The sequence below is a fragment of the Salvelinus sp. IW2-2015 genome, linkage group LG15 (genome assembly GCF_002910315.2).
Source record: "Salvelinus sp. IW2-2015 linkage group LG15, ASM291031v2, whole genome shotgun sequence".
NCBI classification, from domain to species: domain Eukaryota; kingdom Metazoa; phylum Chordata; class Actinopteri; order Salmoniformes; family Salmonidae; genus Salvelinus; species Salvelinus sp. IW2-2015.
In genome coordinates this window covers 40,082,235-40,103,742 of record NC_036855.1, presented here as the reverse complement: position 1 = coordinate 40,103,742, position 21,508 = coordinate 40,082,235, and the positions used below count along the sequence as shown (strand labels likewise).

General features: G+C 45.3%; 1 protein-coding gene across 2 annotated transcripts in view; it reads left to right on the top strand.

Moving 5' to 3' along the window:
* The window catches only part of znrf3 (zinc and ring finger 3), a 105,551-nt gene that overhangs the window by 60,442 nt on the left and 23,601 nt on the right, over window positions 1–21,508 (top strand). For both annotated transcript variants that reach the window (XM_024001924.2, XM_024001923.3), the window contains exon 2: window positions 3,982–4,104. In XM_024001924.2, coding sequence (XP_023857692.1) covers window positions 3,982–4,104 — 123 coding nt within the window. The remainder of the gene's footprint in view (window positions 1–3,981; window positions 4,105–21,508) is intronic.

The window sequence follows — 21,508 nt, the reverse complement described above, 5'->3', positions numbered from 1 at the left end:
CCGTACAGACGCGGCAATTTAATTCCACAAAATTATGCAAATATACCTATAGACCGATAAGCATGACCAGTCAAATGTTTTTTTATTTTTTTTATTTATTATAATTTTTTATTTTTTTTACATCGCCTGTTATTGCCATCAATGAATAGGCTAAAAAGTATATTTCGCAGTGGGATTTTTTATTCTTCTCCCAGACAATTGGCCCTGTGCCAATTCTATTTATGTGCTTTAAAAAATATATATACAGTACCAGTAATAAATTGACAACTACTCATTCCAGGATTTTTCTTTATTTTTACTATTTTCTACATTGTAGAATAAAAAGGAAAGGAAGACCCAGAGTTACCTCTGCTGCAGAGGATAAGTTCATTAGAGTTACCAGATTAGAGCCCAAATAAATGCTTCACAGAGTTCAAGTAACAGACACATCTCAACATCAACTGTTCAGAGGAGACTGCGTTATGGTCAAATTGCTGCAAGGAAACCACAACCAAAGGACAGCAATAAGAAGAAGAATCTTGCTTGGGCCAAGAAACAGGAGCAATGGACATTAGACCAGTGTAAATCAGTTTTTTGGTTCCAACTGCTGTGTCTTTGTGAGACTCAGAGTAGGTGAATGGATGATCTCCGCATGTGTGGTTCCCACCATGAAGCATGGAGGAGGAAGTGCGATGGTGTGGGGGTGCTTTGCTGGTGACACTGTCTGTGATTTTTTTCGAATTCAAGGCACACTTAACCAGCATGGCTACCACAGCATTCTGCAGTGATATGACATCCCATCTGGTTTGGGCTTAGTGGGACTATCACTTGTTATTCAACAGGACAATGACCCAAAACACACCTCCAGGCTGTGTAAGGGCTATTTGACCAAGAAGGAGAGTGATGGAGTGCTGCATCAGATGACCTGGCCTCCACAATCACCTGACCTCAACCCAATTGAGATGGTTTGGGATGAGTTGGACCTCAGAGTGAAGAAAAAGCAGCCAACAAGTGCTCAGCATATGTGGGACTCCTTCAAGACTGTTGGAAAATTATTCCTCATGAAACTGGTTGAGAGAATGCCAAGAGTGTGCAAAGCTGTCAAGGCAACYGGTGGCTACTTTGAAGAATCTAAAATATATTTTGATTTGTTTAACCCTTTTTTGGTTACTACATGATTCCATATGTGTTATTTCATAGTTTTGATGTCTTCACTACTATTCTACAATGTAGAAAATAGTAAAAATAAAGAAAAACCCTTGAATGAGTAGATGTGTCCAAACTTTTGACTGGTACTGGCTATTACCGGCTAACAGAAACCCTGGTCTGTGTACACTTAAGTGTGTGTGTCTGCTCTACGTGTTTGTGTGTGTGTCTTTAATATTCCTTCCCCATGGCTGTCCCGAGGCTCTTGATTTCTCAAATTTAGCATCTGTGGTTCCAGTATGCCTCTAGACTAGTAATGATGGAGAGGTGTTCGTGTTGAGAATCCAATGCCTCTATCACATTACATCCTTCAGGGGGGGGGGGGGGGGGGGGGGGGGGGATAGGGAACTTCATAGAGAAGAGAGAACGCTCAAACGACATTACACACTTTGTCAGCATTCCTTTCCTATGACACACAATGGCCATCTTGGGCTATTTGCATTTAACCCCCGAACTCTAACCCCCCACCCACCCCCCCCCCACCCACACACCCCCCCAAACCCCACACAACTATCTACCCCCCCCCCCCCCCTCTCCCCCCCCCTCCCCCCCCCCCACACCCCCAGGGCCAGGGGCCCCCCCCCCCCCCCTTTGCCATATGGCAATGGAGTGACAAGCCTCCTCTCCAAATACACTACATGGCCAAATGTATATGGACACCCCTTCAAATTAGTGGATTTGACTATTTCAGCCACACCCGTTGCTGACAGGTGTATAAAATCGAGCACACAGCCATTACATCTCCATAGACGAACATTGGCAGTAGAATGGCCCGTACTGGAGCGCTCAGTGACTTTCAACGTGGCACCGTCATAGGATGTCACCTTTCCAGCTAGTCAGTTGACATCATGTGGAGGCTGTTATAGCAGCAAAAGGGGGGGACCAACTCTATATTAATGCCCATGAGTTTGGAATGAGATGTTTGACAAGCAGGTGTCCACATACTTTTGGCCACAGTCTACCTTTTCAATGGTCCTGCTGCATGCCTCGCCCTAACTCCAACCAGCAGAGCAGCTCTCTCCCAAAGTGATGAAGTAGGGTTCAGAGGTCAGGGCAGGGAGAGAGAGGGTATCTGGGGTCATCCTCGGACCCAGAGGGTCCACTAAGCTGCATCTACTGGTCAGGGTGGAGAGGGGAGGGGATGGGTCTTTGTGACCTAAGGACACCAGCTTCCAACCCTTAAAAAAAAAAAAAAGACGTTTAATCTAATTTTGGGTATCGGCGAAGGAGTGAAATTACCCTCTTTCTTTTTATGCTCGAACAGATATGTGCAGTTTACACTGTAGGTTTCTCTCTTGCTGTAGTTGTCTTGTTTTTATATTTCAATGTAACTTRTGTCTTGATTCTGTTCAGTTTGATGGCCGACCATGTTGAGTCTTAAAGGCTCTACACAGTCTACTCAACAGCGCCGACGGAGGTCTGTTTGCGTAGCTCTCTACCTCGTTCCGTTTACTTTTGTGCAGCTGACATTTTTTGCGTAGACGGTGAAATCACTGTGGAGAGCCCTTTTTACAGTAAGGTCAGTATTATCCCTGACTGGCTTAGGCCTGACAGGAATACGATGAATTCTTCAGGTCTTTACCTGTTGAGTTTACAAGGCCAGGCTGAGGCCCCACAGAGCAGGAAGGAAGAAAGGCTGCTTTTAGATATAGAGTATAACAGTCCACAGCAGTCGGTGTCATCACCACAGGAAATATTGGTGCAATACTTGAAGTTAGAAGCCTAGAAGTCAAGTGTTCCTTTTATGCAGTAAAAAAAAAAAAAAAAAAAAAAAAAAGTGTATTTATTTTTGCGTGGTTTCTGTGTTTTTGTTCCCATTGGGGGATGTGTTTGACGACGACATACTGTAGGTCACCAAACCAGACGATCAACACTAGTGTACTATAGACGGGAATATGGTGCCATTCGGGACGCAGACATATAGGCCTATTTCTAAATCCCACTACGTAATCAAAGAAGAGAAAGTCTGAAGTAAAGTAGCTGAAGAGCTTTCTGAGATGAATCATGATGCATTAGTCTGTAATTACAGGGGGCTGCCTCGTGCCCACACACACACACACACGCACACACAGAGAGAGAGTGAGTCAGCCAGCCTCTCATGTCTGCCCTCCTATCCTCAGTCCTCAGGTCTAATCTACTCTGCAGACATCCTCCCTCTGCTTCAGGACATACGAATACAATGACATAGAATAGACTGGGCATTTCAATTACAGACATTCTACATTGTAGTCATTTAGCGGACACTTATCCGGCGCAACTTAGGCCTATAATCAGTGCGTTCGACCTGAAGTATTGCTGTGGTCTGAAGGGGGATTCTTTTCCATTCTAGTCATTCTCTTTCTGTGCTCTGAGGAATGGCACTGCAAACCCCAAGATCATTTAGTAGCCTTAGGGATAATAGGGGGACCACTTAAGATACTCTAGACACTGGGTAATGTGCAGTGGTGTGGAACTTAGCTACTTTACCATTGGCTTTTTCCCCCCATTTAAAGCCTTACATCCTTTTATAGTAATATTAATGTGCCTGGCTGGCTGTTAAACCGTAGCGCTGCTGCTTAGCTCATAGGTACAGTGTATAAAGCGCACTTCAACGGCAATCTCTTTGAGCCCGACCGCAAACACACACACACCTGCACCAGCTTGTATGTAATATAATAAGGGACATTTAGGTTCTTGCAGGAGCATGTTTTCCCAGGATCCCTAGACTGATTTTAACCCTGTGCTGTGTCGTGAAAGACGCTAATCCTGTTTTATATGTTGTGATATTGACCCAATGGTTTTCCTCCTGTCCTCCAGATGCATCCGCTGGGGCTGTGTAACAACAATGATGAGGAGGACCTATACGAGTATGGCTGGGTGGGAGTGGTGAAGCTGGAGCAGCCTGAGCTGGACCCCAGCTGTCTCACTGTCCTGGGAAAGGTGAGCAGCACAGCTAGGTTATACATATACACACAGACAAAACATGACGCAATGTCTTTGGGTAGGTGCTGGATGTTAAACAAGACCGTGGCCCGTATGTATCAAGTGTCTCGGGGTAGGAGTGCTGYTCTGGGATCAGCTCCTGTACATGCCAGAAAACCTCACTCCTTCATCCTATCAGCATGGGCAGATTGGGCCTGGCTCTGAAGTGAAGACAACTTGTGTTCAGCAACTTAATTAAAACGTTTGTCAGTATTATTTATCTCTGATCCCTGGTTGTCAAGGGAACCGTTCGTTTACAGGTTTTGTTTTTGTTTTTCACCTCTCCTCTTTTCGCTTCAAGAATCAGAAGAGAGGAGCTGAAGCCTCGTCTCTCCCCCTCTCCCCTCCACCCCTCCACCAGACCTGCCTCTGGTGTCCAGAGTGGTATTTTATCATGGCTTTAATTAAGTGTCCTTCCTAATGGAACATACCACTTGTCCCTGAGGGACGGGGGGAGGCTGTCGTCTCATTTATCCTGTACACGCCTGGCCTCGCCTTCCCAGTGACAGAAAGAGGGCAGCCATTCATAATTGAAGGAGCGCTCCTTGTAGCTGTATAGACATGCTAATGGATGAGGCACTTTCTCTGGAGGCGACGGTTAGCGGTCGGTTGGCGTTTCGATGCTAGCTACCGCYTAGGACAGAGAAGAACAGAACACGCAACACGCCAGGATCTGAAAGCTGAGCTAATGGTAATGCTAGAACGAAGGCACTCAAACACTTGAAGAATCTTATACTATACCTGGGAATAGGAACAAGTGTGGGCGATAGGTTCCTCCTCTCTTGAAAGTACCGACTGTATCATTTGTTTTAGTCAACGTGTCAGTRGAGGGTTTTTTGGAGTACAGTAGTGTTCTGATTGGACGGCAGTGAGGCCTTGACTCAACTTCTGCTGAGCTGATATTTGGGGCCACCATAGGGATGATCTCTTGTCTTTGTAGGCAGGCGGCCATGTTGGAGTTGGGGGGGGGGGGGGGGGGGGTTTGGTGCAGGAGCAGACCCATCCAGCAGACCTGTGGCCCTCTTTCAGGGGGGGGGGGGGGGGGGGGGGGGGGTTGTGAAAGTTATCTAGATGACAGTAATCCATCCCCTCATTAGAGTGGAGATGAAAAGGAGGAGGGAGAAGAGGAGGCGCCTTGTTCTTCCATTCTGTTTCCTGGTTTGTTTTGAGGGGACAGTGGGACATTTCTGGTCTATAATTAGTGTGTAAAGAGAGAGAGAGAAAGGAGAGGGGAAAGGCCTCTTCATTGTTGTTTGGCCCATCTTGACAGACCAGACCCTGCCTGCCTGGGCCCGAGCACAGCTGGGGGCCTGTGGTGTTCCCAGAGCCAGACACGGCCACTACTCTACTGTACTGCCAGACAGACACACAGCCCGGAGTGCCCCTGCCAGCCCCCATGCCCCTAGTGCCCGCAGACCGCGGTKCCTACTAGGCTCAGACATCCCCCCTCACCCCACCCTGCCTTGCCCGGTCTAGCCTTAACCCCTGCATAACCCCATACTCAACRCTCCTCTCTGTTTCCTACACACTTTGCCGCCCAGTTTTGGATCTAAATTCCAATTCTAGAATATGCTACATGGCCCCGAATATGCTATTTGCATCATGATGTTCACCCTGAAGAAGGCACATTGATGCCGAAACGTTGGTGATTTACCCGATAAATTACTGGGAGTTTATATATACAGTGTGCYACTCTTTATTTTTTACAGCTTATAGTTTATTCGCCGTTAGTCAGCACCTCRACATAAAATCATTTTTTTCTGGGTGTGCGCCAGCTCGTGTTTTTTATGTGTCATGATGTTTTATAACACTAATTCTAACTTCATAGATTCTCTACTGAAATGGAAAACATAGCAGCCAGGACTACTAACTACTTCTATTGTAGCTGGCCCACCATTAGAGGCAGGTTTGATGAACAGAAGGCAGGACTACGGGAAAGGGTGAAAGGCAGGGTTGAGGAGGAAGGGTGAACGAAAATGGAGGGGGGGGGCATGCTAGCCTATGAAGTCCTAGTGCAGTAGAGCGAGAGCAGGCTTCCACACCAAACCGGTGTCGTGTCACATACAGTCAGGTCCATAATTATTGACACCCCTGATAAAGATAAAGAGATAAAGAGCAAAAAATACTTTAAAAATATAATTCTATTATTTTATACTAATACAATTGCTCAGGGAAGAGATTTTGTMTAACAAGTAATTTWAAAAAATCTCGAAAAGATACAGGTCAACATTATTGGCTGTTTTCAATGCTCTTAGCACCCTCCCCTTGCGAGGATAATGACATTGAACCATTTTATGAGATTGGAGAACACATTGGGAGGGATCTTAGGCCGGTCCTCCTTACAGAATCTTTCCAGATCCTTGATATCCTTCGTCGGCCCTATTCAATATAAACCAATGGGGTTCAAGTCCGGAGACGGACATTTATTTTGATTTCGTGGTTGATTAACCATTTTCTTCTGGAATTTGATTAGTGCTTGGGGTTATTGTCTTGCTGGAAGATCAACTCGCGGCCAAGAGGCAACCAGGTTTTTTGCTAAAATGTCCTGATACTTGGTAAAGTTCATGTTGCCGTTGACCATAAAAGGACCCAGAGGAACAGTGGAAGCAAAATAGCCCCATAATAGCCCCACCACCATATTTTACTGTAGGTATGAGGTACTTTTCTGCATATGCTTTTGTTTTTCGATGCCAAACCCAACACTTCATTTGGTGGTGTATATATGTACACAGTTTTTTCCAGCTCTTCCTGTCTGGTTCTTATGAGAGGCGCTGGGCTGCTGACCTGTGACCCCCACCGCTGCCCCCCTCCCTGCGTGCTGCACACACAGCGGCTCCCTCTACAGCAGGGAAGCGGGGAGGCGCTGGAAGATTGGGTCCTAGCTTGTGTTGTCTTTGCCTGTGTTTGTGGAAGAGTTGTTTTTGTAGCATTGTAGATAGCCACTACACTGTTCATCTAACATCTACACATTGTATTTCCGTGCCGGGTTTAGCTTTGTTCAGAGAGCTGTAGCTATGCCTATCCGTTTCATTTGTGCAGACTAAAGAGTTATAGCACAGTAAGTTGACTTGTGGTTTGTGTAAAGTGTTGAATAGATCCTCACATGATGGTTTCTTTTAAGTGTAGTGTTGAACAGTATTGCTGGGTCTACACGGGCAGCCCAATTCGAATCCTTTTTTTTCTCCCTAATTGGTCTTTTGATCAATCACATCAGATCTTTGTCAGAGCTGATCTGATTGGGCAAATGACCAATTTAGTGAAAAAACAAACTTTGTGCTCAGAATTGTGCTGCCTGTTTTTAAGTGGTGTATTTCTGTCCTAACTAGCCTGGCTGGGGTGACATGTTCCTAGCTTCCTGGTAATCCCCTCCTCTACCCTCTCCCTCTCTCTCTAGCCCTCTACTCTATCCCTCTTCTCTCTCTCTTTCCTTCTCTCTAGTCTCTCGCTTTCCTTCTCTCTAGTCTCTCGCTTTCCTTCTCTCTAGTCTCTCTCTTTCCTTCTTTCTAGTCTCTCAGTCTTTCCTTCTCTCTAGTCTCTTTCTCTCTCTCTCTCTCTCTCTTTCCTTCTCTTCTCTCTAGTCTCTCTCTCTCTTTCCTTCTCTCGCTTTCCTTCTCTCTAGTCTCTCTCTTTCCTTCTTTCTAGTCTCTCACTTTCCTTCTCTCTAGTCTCTTTCTCTCTCTTTCCTTCTCTCTCTTTCCTTCTCCCTCTCTCTTTCCTTCTCTCTTTCCTTCTCTTTAGTCTCTATCCCTCTCTCTGTGTGATATTGGCGTCTCTTGTGGAACATGTAATCATGCCATGGCTTTGGTGGCTCTGCTCTCTTTTGTCGCCATGCCAGCGTGATATTTCCACTTTTCATGTTGCCGCGCCAACGGCCGCATGGGCCCTGACCGGCATGAGGGTTTTCCCTCTCTTCCTTTCATCCCTGTCCTCATCCCTCCATCCTGTGGCATGACATCACCCCCTACACAGGGAGGGGTGTGAGYGGTGCTGTTTCAGGGTTGAGGGTGTGATGGAGGGGGTGAGAGGGGAAGGGGGAGTTTGTGTCAGGATATGAGGCTGTCTAATTATTATTGGGGGGTTTTCTCCCTCACAGGCTTTTCATGTTCTCGGACCCCACCACACGAAAAAACATAGGGGCCATGTACTCTACTCTGCCCTTACAAAAACACGAGGGCCGGGACGATACCAGTATTGTGATACTCGTTAGTATTGTGGCAAGGAAACAAAACACAAAGCGGATTTCACATATTTACGAAATCAGCCCTAATGTTGGAAACATTATGTTGTCATCCAGAGTCACATTTGATCTATTTTCCAAGATATAGCACACCCTATTTTACACACAGCGAGTTTTTGAAGGACCAAAGAGTTCAGTCTGCTATGTGTTTTCATTTTTCCCATGGAAAAAATTCTATATTACGAATCTGGTATCATTACAGCCCTAAAAACACAGACCTAACCTCGACTGGTTCTGGACCTGTTGCTGGCTGTAAGGGCATACAGCAAATACACAAGGCTGTAGAGTAGAGTTTCCAAATTGGCGGGCCGAATTTGGCCCGCGGGTCGTATTTGTTGTTGTTGGCCCCTCAAGTTTTCAGCAGAAAAATATATATAAAGGAAAAAAAATATGTATATAAACTCAGCAAAAAAAGAAACATCCCTTTTTCAGGACCCTGTCTTTCAAAGATAATTCATAAAAATCCAAATAACTTCACAGATCTTCATTGTAAAGGGTTTATCACTGTTTCCCATGCTTGTTCAATGAACCATAAACAATTAATGAACATGCACCTGTGGAACGGTCGTTAAGACACTAACAGCTAACAGACGGTAGGCAATTAAGGTCACAGTTATGAAAACTTAGGACACTAAAGAAGCCTTTCTACTGACTCTGAAAAACACCAAAAGAATGATGCCCAGGGTCTCTGCTCATCTGCTTGAACGTGCCTTAGGCATGCTGCAAGGAGGCATGAGGACTGCAGATGTGGCCAGGGCAATAAATTGCAACGTCCGTACTGTGAGACGCCTAAGACCGCGCTACAGGGAGACAGGACGGACAGCTGATCGTCCTCGCAGTGGCAGACCACGTGTAACAACACCTCCACAGGATCGGTACATCCAAACATCACACATGCGGGACAGGTACAGGATGGCAACAACAACTGCCCGAGTTACACCAGGAACGCACAATCCCTCCATCAGTGCTCAGACTGTCCGCAATAGGTTGAGAGAGGCTGGACTGAGGGCTTGTAGGCCTGTTGTAAGGCAGGTCCTCACCAGACATCACCGGCAACAACGTCGCCTATGGGCACAAACCCACCGTCGTTGGACCAGACAGGACTGGCAAAAAGTGCTCTTCACTGACGAGTCGTGGTTTTATTTCACCAGGGGGGATGGACAGATTAGTGTTTATCGTCAAAGGAATGAGCGTTACACCGAGGCCTGTACTCTGGAGCGGGATCGATTTGGAGGTGGAGGGTCCGTCATGGTCTGGGGCGGTGTGTCACAGCGTCATCGGACTGAGCTTGTTGTCATTGCATGCGATCTCAACGCTGTGCGTTACAGGGAAGACATCCTCCTCCCTCATGTGGTACCCTTCCTGCAGGCTCATCCTGACATGACCCTCCAGCATGACAATGCCACCAGCCATACTGCTTGTTCTGTGCGTGATTTCCTGCAAGATAGGAATGTCAGTGTTCTGCCATGGCCAGCGAAGAGCCCGGATCTCAATCCCATTGAGCACGTCTGGGACCTGTTGGATCGGAGGGTGAAGGCTAGGGCAATTCCCCCCAGAAATGGCCATGTCCGGGAACTTGAGGTGCCTTGGTGGGAGAGTGGGGTAACATCTCACAGCAAGAACTGGCAAATCTGGTGCAGTCCATGAGGAGGATTGGCACTGCAGTACTTAATGCAGCTGGTGGCCACACCAGATACTGACTGTTACTTTTGATTTTGACCCCCCCCCCCCTCCTTTGTTCAGGGACACATTATAAKATTTCTGTTAGTCACATGTCTGTGGAACTTGTTCAGTTTATGTCTCAGTTGTTGAATCTTGTTTTGTTCATACAAATATTTACACATGTTAAGTTTGCTGAAAATAAACGCAGTTGACAGTGAGAGGACGTTTCTTTTTTTGCTGAGATATATGTATACACTACTGTTCAAAAGTTTGGGGTCATTTAGAAATGTTCTTGTTTTTGAAAGAAAAGCAAATTGTTTGGTCCATTAAAATAAAGTCAAATTGATCAGAAATACAGTGTAGACATTGTTAATGTTGTAAATGACTATTGTAGCTGAAAATGCCAGGTATTTCATGGAATATCTACATAGGCGTTCAGAGGCCCATTATCAGCAACCATCACTCCTGTGTTCCAATGGCACGTTGTGTTAGCTAATACAAGTTGATCATTTAAAAGGCTAATTGATCATTAGAAAACCCTTTTGCAATTATGTTAGCACAGCTGAAAACTGTTGTTTTGATTTAAAGAAGCAATAAAACGGGCCTTCTTTAGACTGAGTATCTGGTGCATCAGCTTTTGTGGGTTCAATTGCAGGCTCAAAATGGCCAGAAACAAAGAACTTTCTTCTGAAACTCGTCAGTCTATTCTTGTTCTGAGAAATTAAGGCTATTCCATGCCAGAAATTGCCAAGAAACTGAAGATCTCGTACAACGCTGTGTACTACTCCCTTCACAGAACAGCGCAAACTGTCTCTAACCAGAATAGAAAGAGGAGTGGGAGGCCCTGTTGCACAACTGAGCGATCGGACAAGTACATTAGAGTGTCTAGTTTGAGAAACAGACGCCTCACTAGTCCTAAACTGGCAGCTTCATTAAATTGTACCCCCAACACACCAGTCTCAACGGCAACAGTGAAGAGACGACTCCGGGATGCTGGCCTTCTAGGCAGAGTTGCAAAGAAAAGGCCATATCTCAGACTGGCCAATAAAAATAAAAGATTAAGATGTACAAAAGAACACAGACACTGGACAGAGGAACTCTGCCTAGAAGGCCAGCATCAAATGGTTATTATGGTGACGCGGTCATTTGACTGACCAATAACCATAATCTAAAAACCATTACTGTCACAACCCTACCTTTTAATACAATAATACCATAAGAGCCGAAGTCTCTAGACTGTTTACCCTGTGCTAGAGCCCCTCTCCACACACTCCGACTTGGTATAGATCGAGATCAGCATATAATTTACATAGTTTATGGTATTCTAAAATGGATTAAATATTTTTATAAAATCCTATGCCCATAATGACAAAGCAACAAAAACAAATTGTTGTTGATAATTTATATATATATATATATATATATTCAGTTGAAGTCGGAAGTTTACATACACTTAGGTTGGAGTCATTTAAACCACTCCACCAATTTTTTGTTAACGAACTATAGTTTTATCAAGTCAGCATGACKAGTAATTGTTTACAGACAGATTATTTCACTTATAATTCACTGTATCACAATTCCAGTGGGTCAGAAGTTTACATACACCAAGTTGACTGTGCCTTTAAACAGCTTGGAAAATTTCAGAAAATTATGTCATGGCTTTAGAAGCTTCTGATAGGCTAATTGACATAATTTGAGTGGAAAATAAATCAGCCAAGACCTCAGAAAAAAAATTGTAGACCTGCTCAAGTCTGGTTCATCCTTGGGAGCAATTTCCAAATGCCTGAAGGTACCACGTTCATCTGTACTAACAATAGTACGCAAGTATAACACCATGGGACCATGCAGCCGTCATACCGCTCAGGAAGGAGACGCATTCTGTCTCCTAGAGATGAACGTACTTTGGTGCGAAAAGTGCAAATCAATCCCAGAACAACAGCAAAGGACCTTGTGAAGATGCTGAAGGAAACCGGTACAAAAGTATCTGTATCCACAGTAAAACGAGTCCTATATCGACAAAACCTGAAAGGCCACTCAGCAAGGAAGAAGCCACTGCTCCAAAACCGCCATTAAAAAAGCCAGACTACGGTTTGCAACGCACATGGGGACAAAGATCGTACCTTTTGGAGAAATGCTCTCTGGTCTGGTGAAACAAAAATAGAACTGTTTGGCCATTGTTATGTTTGGAGGAAAAAGGGGGAGTCTTGCAAGCCGAAGAACACCATCCCAACCGTGAACCACGGGGGTGGCAGCATCATGTTGTGGGGGTGCTTTGCTGCAGGAGGGACTGGTGCACTTCACAAAATAGATGGCATCATGAGGAAGCAAAAATATGTGCATATATTGAAGCAACATCTGAAGACATCAGTCAGGAAGTTAAAGCTTGGTCGCAAATGGGTCTTCCAAATGGACAATGACCCCAAGCATACTTCCAAAGTTGTGGCAAAATGGCTTAAGGACAACAAAGTCAAGGTATTGGAGTGGCCATCACAAAGCCTGACCTCAATCCTATAGAACATTTGTGGGCAGAACTGAAAAAGTGTGTGCGAACAAGGAGGCCTACAAACCTGACTCAGTTATACCAGCTCTGTCAGGAAGAATGGGCCAAAATTCACCCAACTTATTGTGGGAAGCTTGTGGAAGGCTACCCAAAAAGTTTGATCCAAGTTAAACAATTTAAAGGCAATGCTACCAAATACTAATTGAGTGTATGTAAACTTCTGACCCACTGGGATTGTGATGAAAGAAATAAAAGCTGAAATAAATCATTCTCCTAACTATTTTACATTCTTAAAATCAAGTGGTGACGCTTTGCATTCAGGCCAAAGAGTTCAATCTTGGATTCATCTGACCAGAGAATCTTGTTTTTCATGGTCTGAGAGTCCTTCAGGTCCCTTACGGAAAACTGCAAGTGGGCTGTCATGTGCCTTTTATTGAGGAGTGGCTTCCTTCTGGAAGGTCTTCCCATCTCCACAGAGGAACTCTGGAGGTCTGTCAGAGTGACCAGGGTTCTTGGTCACCTCTGACCATGGCCCTTAATCCTTGATTGCTCATTTTGGCCGGGTGGCCAGCTCTAGGAAGAGTCTTGGTGGTTCCAAACTTCTTCCGTTTAAGAATGATGTAGGCCACTGTGTTCTTGAGGACCTTCAATGCTGCAMAAATGTTTTGGTACACTTCCCCAGATCTGTGCCCCGACACAATCCAGTCTCGGAGGTCTATGGACAATTCCATCGACCTCATGGCTTGGTTTTTGCTCTGACCTGCACTGTCAACTGTGGGACCTTATATAGACAGGTGTGTGCCTTTCCAAATCATGTCCAATCAACTAAATTTACCACAGGTGGACTCCAATCAAGTTGTAGGAACATCTCAAGGATAATCACTCGATACAGGGTACACCTCATAGTAGAGGGTCTGAATACCAATGTAAATAAGGTATTTATGTTTTTTATTTGTAATACATTTGCAAACATTTCTGACAACCTGTTTTGGCTTTGTCGTTATGGGGTATTGTGTGTAGATTGCTGAGGAACATTTTTTATTTAATCCATTTTAGAATAAGGCTGTAACTTTAAATAAATTGGAAAAAGTCGAGGGGTCTGAATACTTTCCCGAATGCACTGTAATTCTATGATATAGATCCCCTGCAGTGACTAGCTAGCAGCCTTGCCTGGCACTCCTCTCCTCTTTCTGTTTCTGCCTCTCTCTCTCTTGGCACAGCCTGCTGTGGAGCTCAGCAAACAGCTGCACCTTCTTACTGCTAAGTGGCTTTTGGATGCTTACCCTGTCTGGCATCTCAGCCAGAGAGAGAGAMYWGAGWGWGYSYSKMKMKSKCACACACACACACACACAGTCTGGCCTGGGGCCTGTGTTAGGTTAACTGTTCCCACCTCTGGCTGTGTAAACCTTGGATGCCCTGCCCTGTAGCTGACCTGGGAAAGGTGTCTGTCGGTCTGTTTGTTAGAGACCATGCCAATGCCAGACCACATGGTATYGTATGCCAATGCGGTGCTGTGCCACACAGAGTGTTGTTAAACTCGTACTGTGGTGTTTTATAGGGTAGGTTCTGGCAGGGGTGCTGATCTGTTGCACCCTTTATGTTGTATTGTACACCATTTTATTTTATTCTAATTTTTTTGTGGGCGATTAATATTGGCTGATGAAAATGTCAAAAAATAAGTGTGTGCGTGCGTGTGTGGTTTATGTGAGCTCATCCACTGTTTATCTGGGGGCTGAGAGATTAGGTGTGCTTTGATAAAGCTCCCTCTCTCTCTGTCTCTCTCTCTCTGTCTCTCTCTCTCTGTCTCTCTCTCTCTGTCTCTCGCTGTCTCTCGCTGTCTCTCGCTGTCTCTCGCTGTCTTGGTGGACTCCATAGCAGAGCAGAGAGGGAGAGAGAAGTGTTGTGTTTTGATGGCCAGGTGGTTTTGCACAGTGCTTTGGAAGGTAGATTGCTGTAGAACTTCAATATAATAGGAATTGATTACCTATAATAGTTTTCAGTGCATTGTTAAGATGCAGCTGCAGCTTTTTATTCCAGCGTAATTACCTAGCGTTTATGGAAGAATGCTTTCTGCTGGTGGAAGGGAATAGATGGAGTAGTGATGAGTCGACGGGACTATTTTCTCTCCTTTCAGAGGTGGGCGCACAAATGGAGTTACGGGCCTACTTCTTTTCATGCCATATGAGGAGGGCTTGTCCACAGAAGTGCATGTTACTGTCAGATGCTGTGGTAGTTAAAGTGACGAAGACTGAAATGGTGGTGGTGTCGTAGCAGTAGGACGATTTATTATGAAGCAGTAATCCAGCGTTTCCCCTATAACTAACCAGTGGATTACACACATTCTAGGGTTAGGGAATGTACTGGTCCTGGGGTTGATTTTGAGAGGTGAACAGAAGGCCAAGGTATCCTCCCTTATGATCAATGAAAGCATCAGTTCATCGATAGACTTTGGCACCAGCAATAAAACGCACATGCTACCTTCTGTTCCCTCTCTCCCTCCCTCCTTCCCCACACCACCACATCACAGAAACACTGCCATACCATGGCGGAAGGAGGGAGAGGGGAGAAAAGAGGGGGGGAAAAATAGGAGGGAGGGGGAAGAGAGCGGGAGAGAGTGAAACCCTGTGAAGCGTTGAGCTGCCTGCACCATGAGGGAGGCCTGCCTCTTGGGTGCTCCTTTCATGTTTTGTACGACTCAACTTGCTGATAGTATCTTGGCTTCTCTTCCTGGTGGGGTGTCGCTCGCTCGGTCGGAGGCTTTCTCTACACCTAGACTGGGCCTCTCTTCTCTCTCTCTCGCTCTCTCTCTTCTCCTCTCTCCATTTTGGACAGCGTTTTCTTTTTTGTTCCTCCTCTGCGGGCCCTCACCACCCCAGCCACCCTGGCTGCCCTACACCCCACCAAATCCCCCAAATCACTGCTTCACGGCCCCGGGATCCCACTGAGCACGTTGCCATGGTCACTGGGAAGCTCCTTGTGTGATGTGGCTCAAAGTGAGCCGTCCCTGGGTGGAATTACCCGCTGCTGAATGGAGAGGAAAAATGACCATTATTACACTTCACAGCCCTGGTCGGGCCTCTATTTAAAGAGAGAATAAAGGAGCCCCGGGGACTTAAGACGAAAGAGAGGGAGCGGGAGAAAAGAGAAAGAAGAAGAGGGAGAGCAGAAGAGGGGGGAGGGAGAAGAGAGAGAGGGGAGTGGAAATGAAAGGGAGGAAAAGAAAGAGCGGAGCACCACAGAGGAGGGAGGGGTCTTTTAAATGGATTAATTTGAGATGATAAATTCTTCGACATGCTTGAATTTGTATGTAATTGTAAACGGTTAAAAAGTCGACTTTTTTTTGTTTACATTTTTTTGTGATTTAAAAAAAWATATATATAATTTTGTGAGTTTTGACCGTTTTTGCTATTAGCCAGAAAACACAACGGCTAGCTATCAAAAGAGGTAACATGGATTTTTTTTTTTAACGTATCATAGTGATACGATCAGACATGGCTCRCACACCAAAGCGTCCCTTTTCTCTTCTCTCTCCCTGGGTCTCCACATAGCTAAGCCCGTGTGCGTTTGTTGCTCTCTGTGAGAGTTCCTCCATACTGGGCTTCTCTGTGTGTGATGGCCCTGTTCTCTTTGAGCCTGAGCTGCTCGGGGCCGAGGCCCACCACGCCTGAGCCTGATCTGGGCCCCATGCAGCCAGGGGCCTCTCTCTGCTACACACATACACACACTCGATCTGATCGGCTGTCTGCCCTCTCCATGGTGTGGTGGGGGGGTTCCTCTGTCCATGTGAGAGAACATCCAGAGGTTTAAGAAGTTTATGCTCCTCAGAGAGGTGGGGTTTGGTTCACCCTCCTGAGAGTTTGTGTGTGAGGGAGTGAGAAGTGCCATTGGAGCTAGCCATGCCTAGAGAGGTTGAGCTAATGGAAGAAGAGCCCTTGAAAAAAAGAGAATCACAGTTCGAGGGGTGGTGGTGGGGGGGGTGAGTAACACACCTGGCAGCCGTGGGGAGAGAGGCTGAGCGAGACAGACTGACTGGGAGCTCTTTATGTGAGCCTGTAGCTAGGGATAGAAGGGGAGAGGGTTTGTGGGGGGAGGGAGGGCAGTAGTGAGAGCTAAGTTACATCCAGTTATTGTTACTCCTCTGAAGGGGCTGCCAGTGGAGGGGGGAGAGGGGGGYATCAATTCAATTCAAAGGGGCTTTATTGGCATGGGAAACATATGTTTACAATGCCAACGCAAGTGATATAAACAAAAATTTAATAAACGATCAGAAATGAACAGTAAACATAACACTCACAAGAGTTTTGGAATAATTATTATATGATGTTATATTATGGCTATACAGTGTTATAAAAATGTGRAAATGGTTAAAGTACGAAAGGGGAGATAAATAAASAGATAAATAATGGTTGTATTTAGAATAGTGTTTGTGTTCCACTGGTTGCCCTTTTTGTATGGCAACCGGTCACAAATCTTGCTGCTGTAATGGGACACTGTGGTATTTCACCTAATAGATATGGGAGTTTCTAAGAAATGTATTTGCTTTCGAATTCTCTGTGGGTCTGTGTAATCTGAGGGAAATATGTGTCTTTAATATGGTCATACATTTGGCAGGAGGTTTAGGAAGTGCAGCTCAGTTTCCACCAAATGTTGTGGGCAGTGGGCACATAGCCTGTCTTCTCTTGAATGCCAGGTCTGCCTACGGCGGACTTTCTCAATAGCAATGCTATGCAGTCACGGTGGTCAGGTATTCTGCCACTGTGTATTCTCTGTTTAGTGCCAGATAGCATTCCAGTTTGCTCAGTTTTTTTGGTTAGTTCTTTCCAATGTGACAAGCAATTATCTTTTTGTTTTCTCATTATTTGGTTTGGTCTAATCCTGGTACTCTGTGGGGTCTATTTGCGTTTGTGAACAGAGCCCATAGAACCAACTGGCTGAGGGGACTTTTCTCTAGGTTCATCTCTTATGGAAGGTTTGGGAATCGCTTCCTTTTAGGTGGTCGTAGAATTTAACGGCTCTTTTCTGGATTTTGATAATTAGCGGGTATCGTACTAATTCTGCTCTCCGTGCATTATTTGGGTTTTTACGGCTGCTGGGTTTGGTTTGTCTCCTGAGAGGGAGGGAGTGAGAAAAGGACGGAGGCAGATGAAGAGCTTTTTTTTATTTATCCTTTATTTAACTAGGCAAGTCAGTTAAGAACAAATTCTTATTTACAATGACGGCCTACCGGGGTACACTGCCTTGCTCCGGGGCAGAACGACAGATTTTTACCTTGTCAGCTCGGGGATTCGATCCAGCAACCTTTCAGTTATTGGCCCAACGCTCTAACCACTAGGCTACCTGCCGCCCTAGCTTAACAGGCAAAATGCTGCAGGTGGACAACGATTGCTCCCATTGGTCAGTTCTGATGAGGTAGTTGAGATCCTAGGATTATATAAATTGTATAAATAGTTTTTCTTTAGAAAATCCTATTTATTAATTAACGTGGATGTTGATTTAAGGCAGCCCTTCGTACCTCTCTGATTCAGAGGGGTTAAATGCGGAAGACACATTTCGGTTGAATGCGTTCCGTTGTGCAACTGACTAGGTATCCCCTTTCCCTCCCCTAAAGGTACCAAAGTGGATGCTTATCTGACAATGACTAAATGCTCCATTATTATGATACCTAACAGTGAGGTATTGTAACGGTTGGTCAACATAGCGTGTTGTGTGACTGTGGTAGCTAGTTAGTGACACTGTGGCCCACGTTGATGATGTAATGCCCAGAAACATTGCATCACTCTGCTGTCATGCAGTCATGTTTTAATTTTTTTTAAATTTAGATGATAAGGTTATTATGTTATCTTACTGTACATGACGTAAGACGTTTGTTTGTCACACGTCCTGTTTTAATAAGAAAAGGAACCCAACTCCACTTCCTAGTAGTCTTAGCTTTTTCACTGGAATACAACACAGTCGTTTTGATGTGTACCTTTTGATAAGTGGCTGACTTACTACGTTCCTGTTTAGTGTTTCACTTTCTAATTTCCTCCAATTCTGTCTCTCCACTCTTCTGTCTCTCCACTCTCTCTTTACTGATGAGCCAAAGGACACGTTTTCAATTCTCGACTATAAAACGGGTTTACATGTTTCCAAGAGAACGTTCCCGCAAGGATGTCCTTGATTCAAGATTTTGTGGGCCCTTTTGTTACAAATTGATGAGAAATATTGACTGACTGTAGTAGAGTGTCCTTGCATTAGGATGTTCCTAGTAAATAGCCTAGTTCCTAGTAGTGCTTCTTTCTACAACTTGAATGCAGCACTGCAGCTTTGTACTGACAGCTAGGGGGGTTTATGAGTTTCAACAAKAAAAAAAAAGTTGACTTGGTAGATTTGTGAGCAAAAAAGCCCAGTTGGTATTATTTCAGCAGTTAACCATGTGATTCTTTGTTTAGCGTTGTCTCAGCCACACATGGTAGTCAATGAACATCAGTAATAAATTCACTGCAGAGGAATCTACAGAGACCTGTGGAATACAAATGATTATTACTTCCATAAATCAATTATACGGTCATAACGGCTTAGGAGATGTATGCATACAGGTTTTTCGTTGGTGATCCTACAGTACTTTTCCAGTTCTGAAGTAGAGGAGGTCAGTTGGTTGGTTGGTGGGAATACTTTATAAAAGGCAGCAGGGTTCCCGAGTCTGACCCACCATCTACCAGAATGTCACGGCCGTTTAAAGGAGTGGACCAAGGTGCAGCGTTTTGAGCGTACATACTTGTTTATTTAACGATGTCGCCAACAAAACAATAAACAACCAACCGACACGTGAAGCCAACGTAGTGCTCACAGGCAACTAAACATGGACAACTACCCACAAAACCTAAATAGGCTCCCCAATCAGAGACAACGATAAACAGCTGTCTCTGATTGGGAACCCATTCAGGCCACCATAAACCTACATACCCCTAGACAATACAAAATCCCCATAGATAACCAAAAAACCCTAGACAAGACAAAAAAAACAAGACAATACAAAAACTAAACAAACCACCCCTTGTCACACCCTGACCAAATAATAAAGAAAGCAAATATAACTGCAAGCTGGCATAAGACGTGCAGGGCTGGGGAGGCACACAGGAGGCCTGGTGCGTGGGGCTGGCACAGTCTTCACCAGACGGCTAGCACGCACCTCAGGACGAGTATGGAGAGCTGACTCAGGTGACATCAACTCGAGGACACGCTCCATAGGGCGAATTTCGTGCCTCATGCACCAACACAGCAGCTCTCTCATAGCTCTCTCCTCCAATKTAACCATCAACTCCTTCACTGTCTCTGCTTCGCTCCCCTCGCTCACCTCCAATTTCACCCCGACTGGCTCTGGTTCCATCCTCAGCTCCGCCGACCGTCCCGTGTGCCGCCCCCCAAATTGTTTTTCTTGGGGCTGCCTCTCCTGGCCACGCTGCTTGGTCCTTTGGTGGTGGGTAGTTCTGTCACGATCGTCTGTTGAATTAGGTGTGGACCAAAGCGCAGCGGGGTAAGTGTTCATGTTATTTTTATTTAAACAGAACACTAAACAAAATAACAAAGAGCATGAACGAAAACGAAACAGTCCTGTCAGGTGCAGCAGCACAAAACAGAAAACAACTACCCACAAACACAGGTGGAAAAAGGATACCTAAGTATGGTTCTCAATCAGAGACAACGTTAGACAGCTGCCTCTGATTGAGAACCACACCCGGCCAAACACACAGAAATAGAAAACATAGAACACAAAACATAGAATGCCCACCCCAACTCACGCCCTGACCAAACCAAAATAGAGACATAAAAAGGATCTCTAAGGTCAGGGCGTGACACAGAAGGGTTGTTTATTTTCCTGCGGATCACAAAGGCTGGAAAAGCAAACCAGTAAGAAAACAAAAACAGGGGGATAGAGACGAGAAAAAATGTAGGATATTTAATTAGCGGTTGTCCATTCTCTGTCTGTTTGGTCTCCACAGGGCAGAACCCACACACAGGGAAGAGCAGTGGCTGATGGGTGCTTGATTAGGTCCTGTGTTTTAAGTAAAACTAAGGACTGGGCAGTGGATAACACACATACACACACACACAGAGAGAGCGCGCGCATAGGGATGATGGGTATACACACAGAGTGTACAAATCATTAGGAACACCTTCCTAATATTGAATGGCACCCCTTTCCTTTTTCCCTCAGAACAGCCTCAATTCGTCAGGGCATGGACTCTACAAGGTGTCAAAAGCGTTCCACAGGGATGCTGGCTCATGTTGACTCCAATGCTTCCCACAATTGTGTCAAGTTGTCTGGATGTCCTTTGGGTGGTGGACCAATCTTGATACACACAYGAAACCCAGCCTGGCACCTACTACCATACCCTGTTCAAAGGCACTTCAGTATTTTTGTCTAGCCCATTCACCCTCTGAATGGCAGACATACACAATCCATGTCTCAATTGTCTCAAGGCTTAAACGTCCTTATTTAACCTGTCTCTTCTCTTTCATCTCCACTGATTTGAAGTCGATTTAACAAGTGACATCAATAAGGGATCGTAGCTTTCACCTGGATTCACCTGGTCAGTCTGTCATGGAAAGCAGGTGTTTCTAATGTTTTGTACACTCAGTGGTGAGGTAGGGAAGAGGGACTGGTGTTATGGAGGACAACGGGCAGGGAGAGAGGTAAAYAGAGGTGTAGAGCGAAAGACGGTCTGATGAGAGAGTTCTCTCCTGCAGAACTGTAGGCGTTAATGGGTCTGTTGCTGTTTGCCAAGTCACACTGCTCTGGCTGGCCCTCTGAGGTGCCCCACCTCACACACATGTACATGCACACACACCTACTCGGTGCTCATGCACACACACGCAGTCATTCAAGCACTCGTGGGCACAAGTATGCAGACACACACTCATGCACGCACACACACTCACAGTGCAACACAATTGTATAATTTTGGTTATGTAACGCTGGC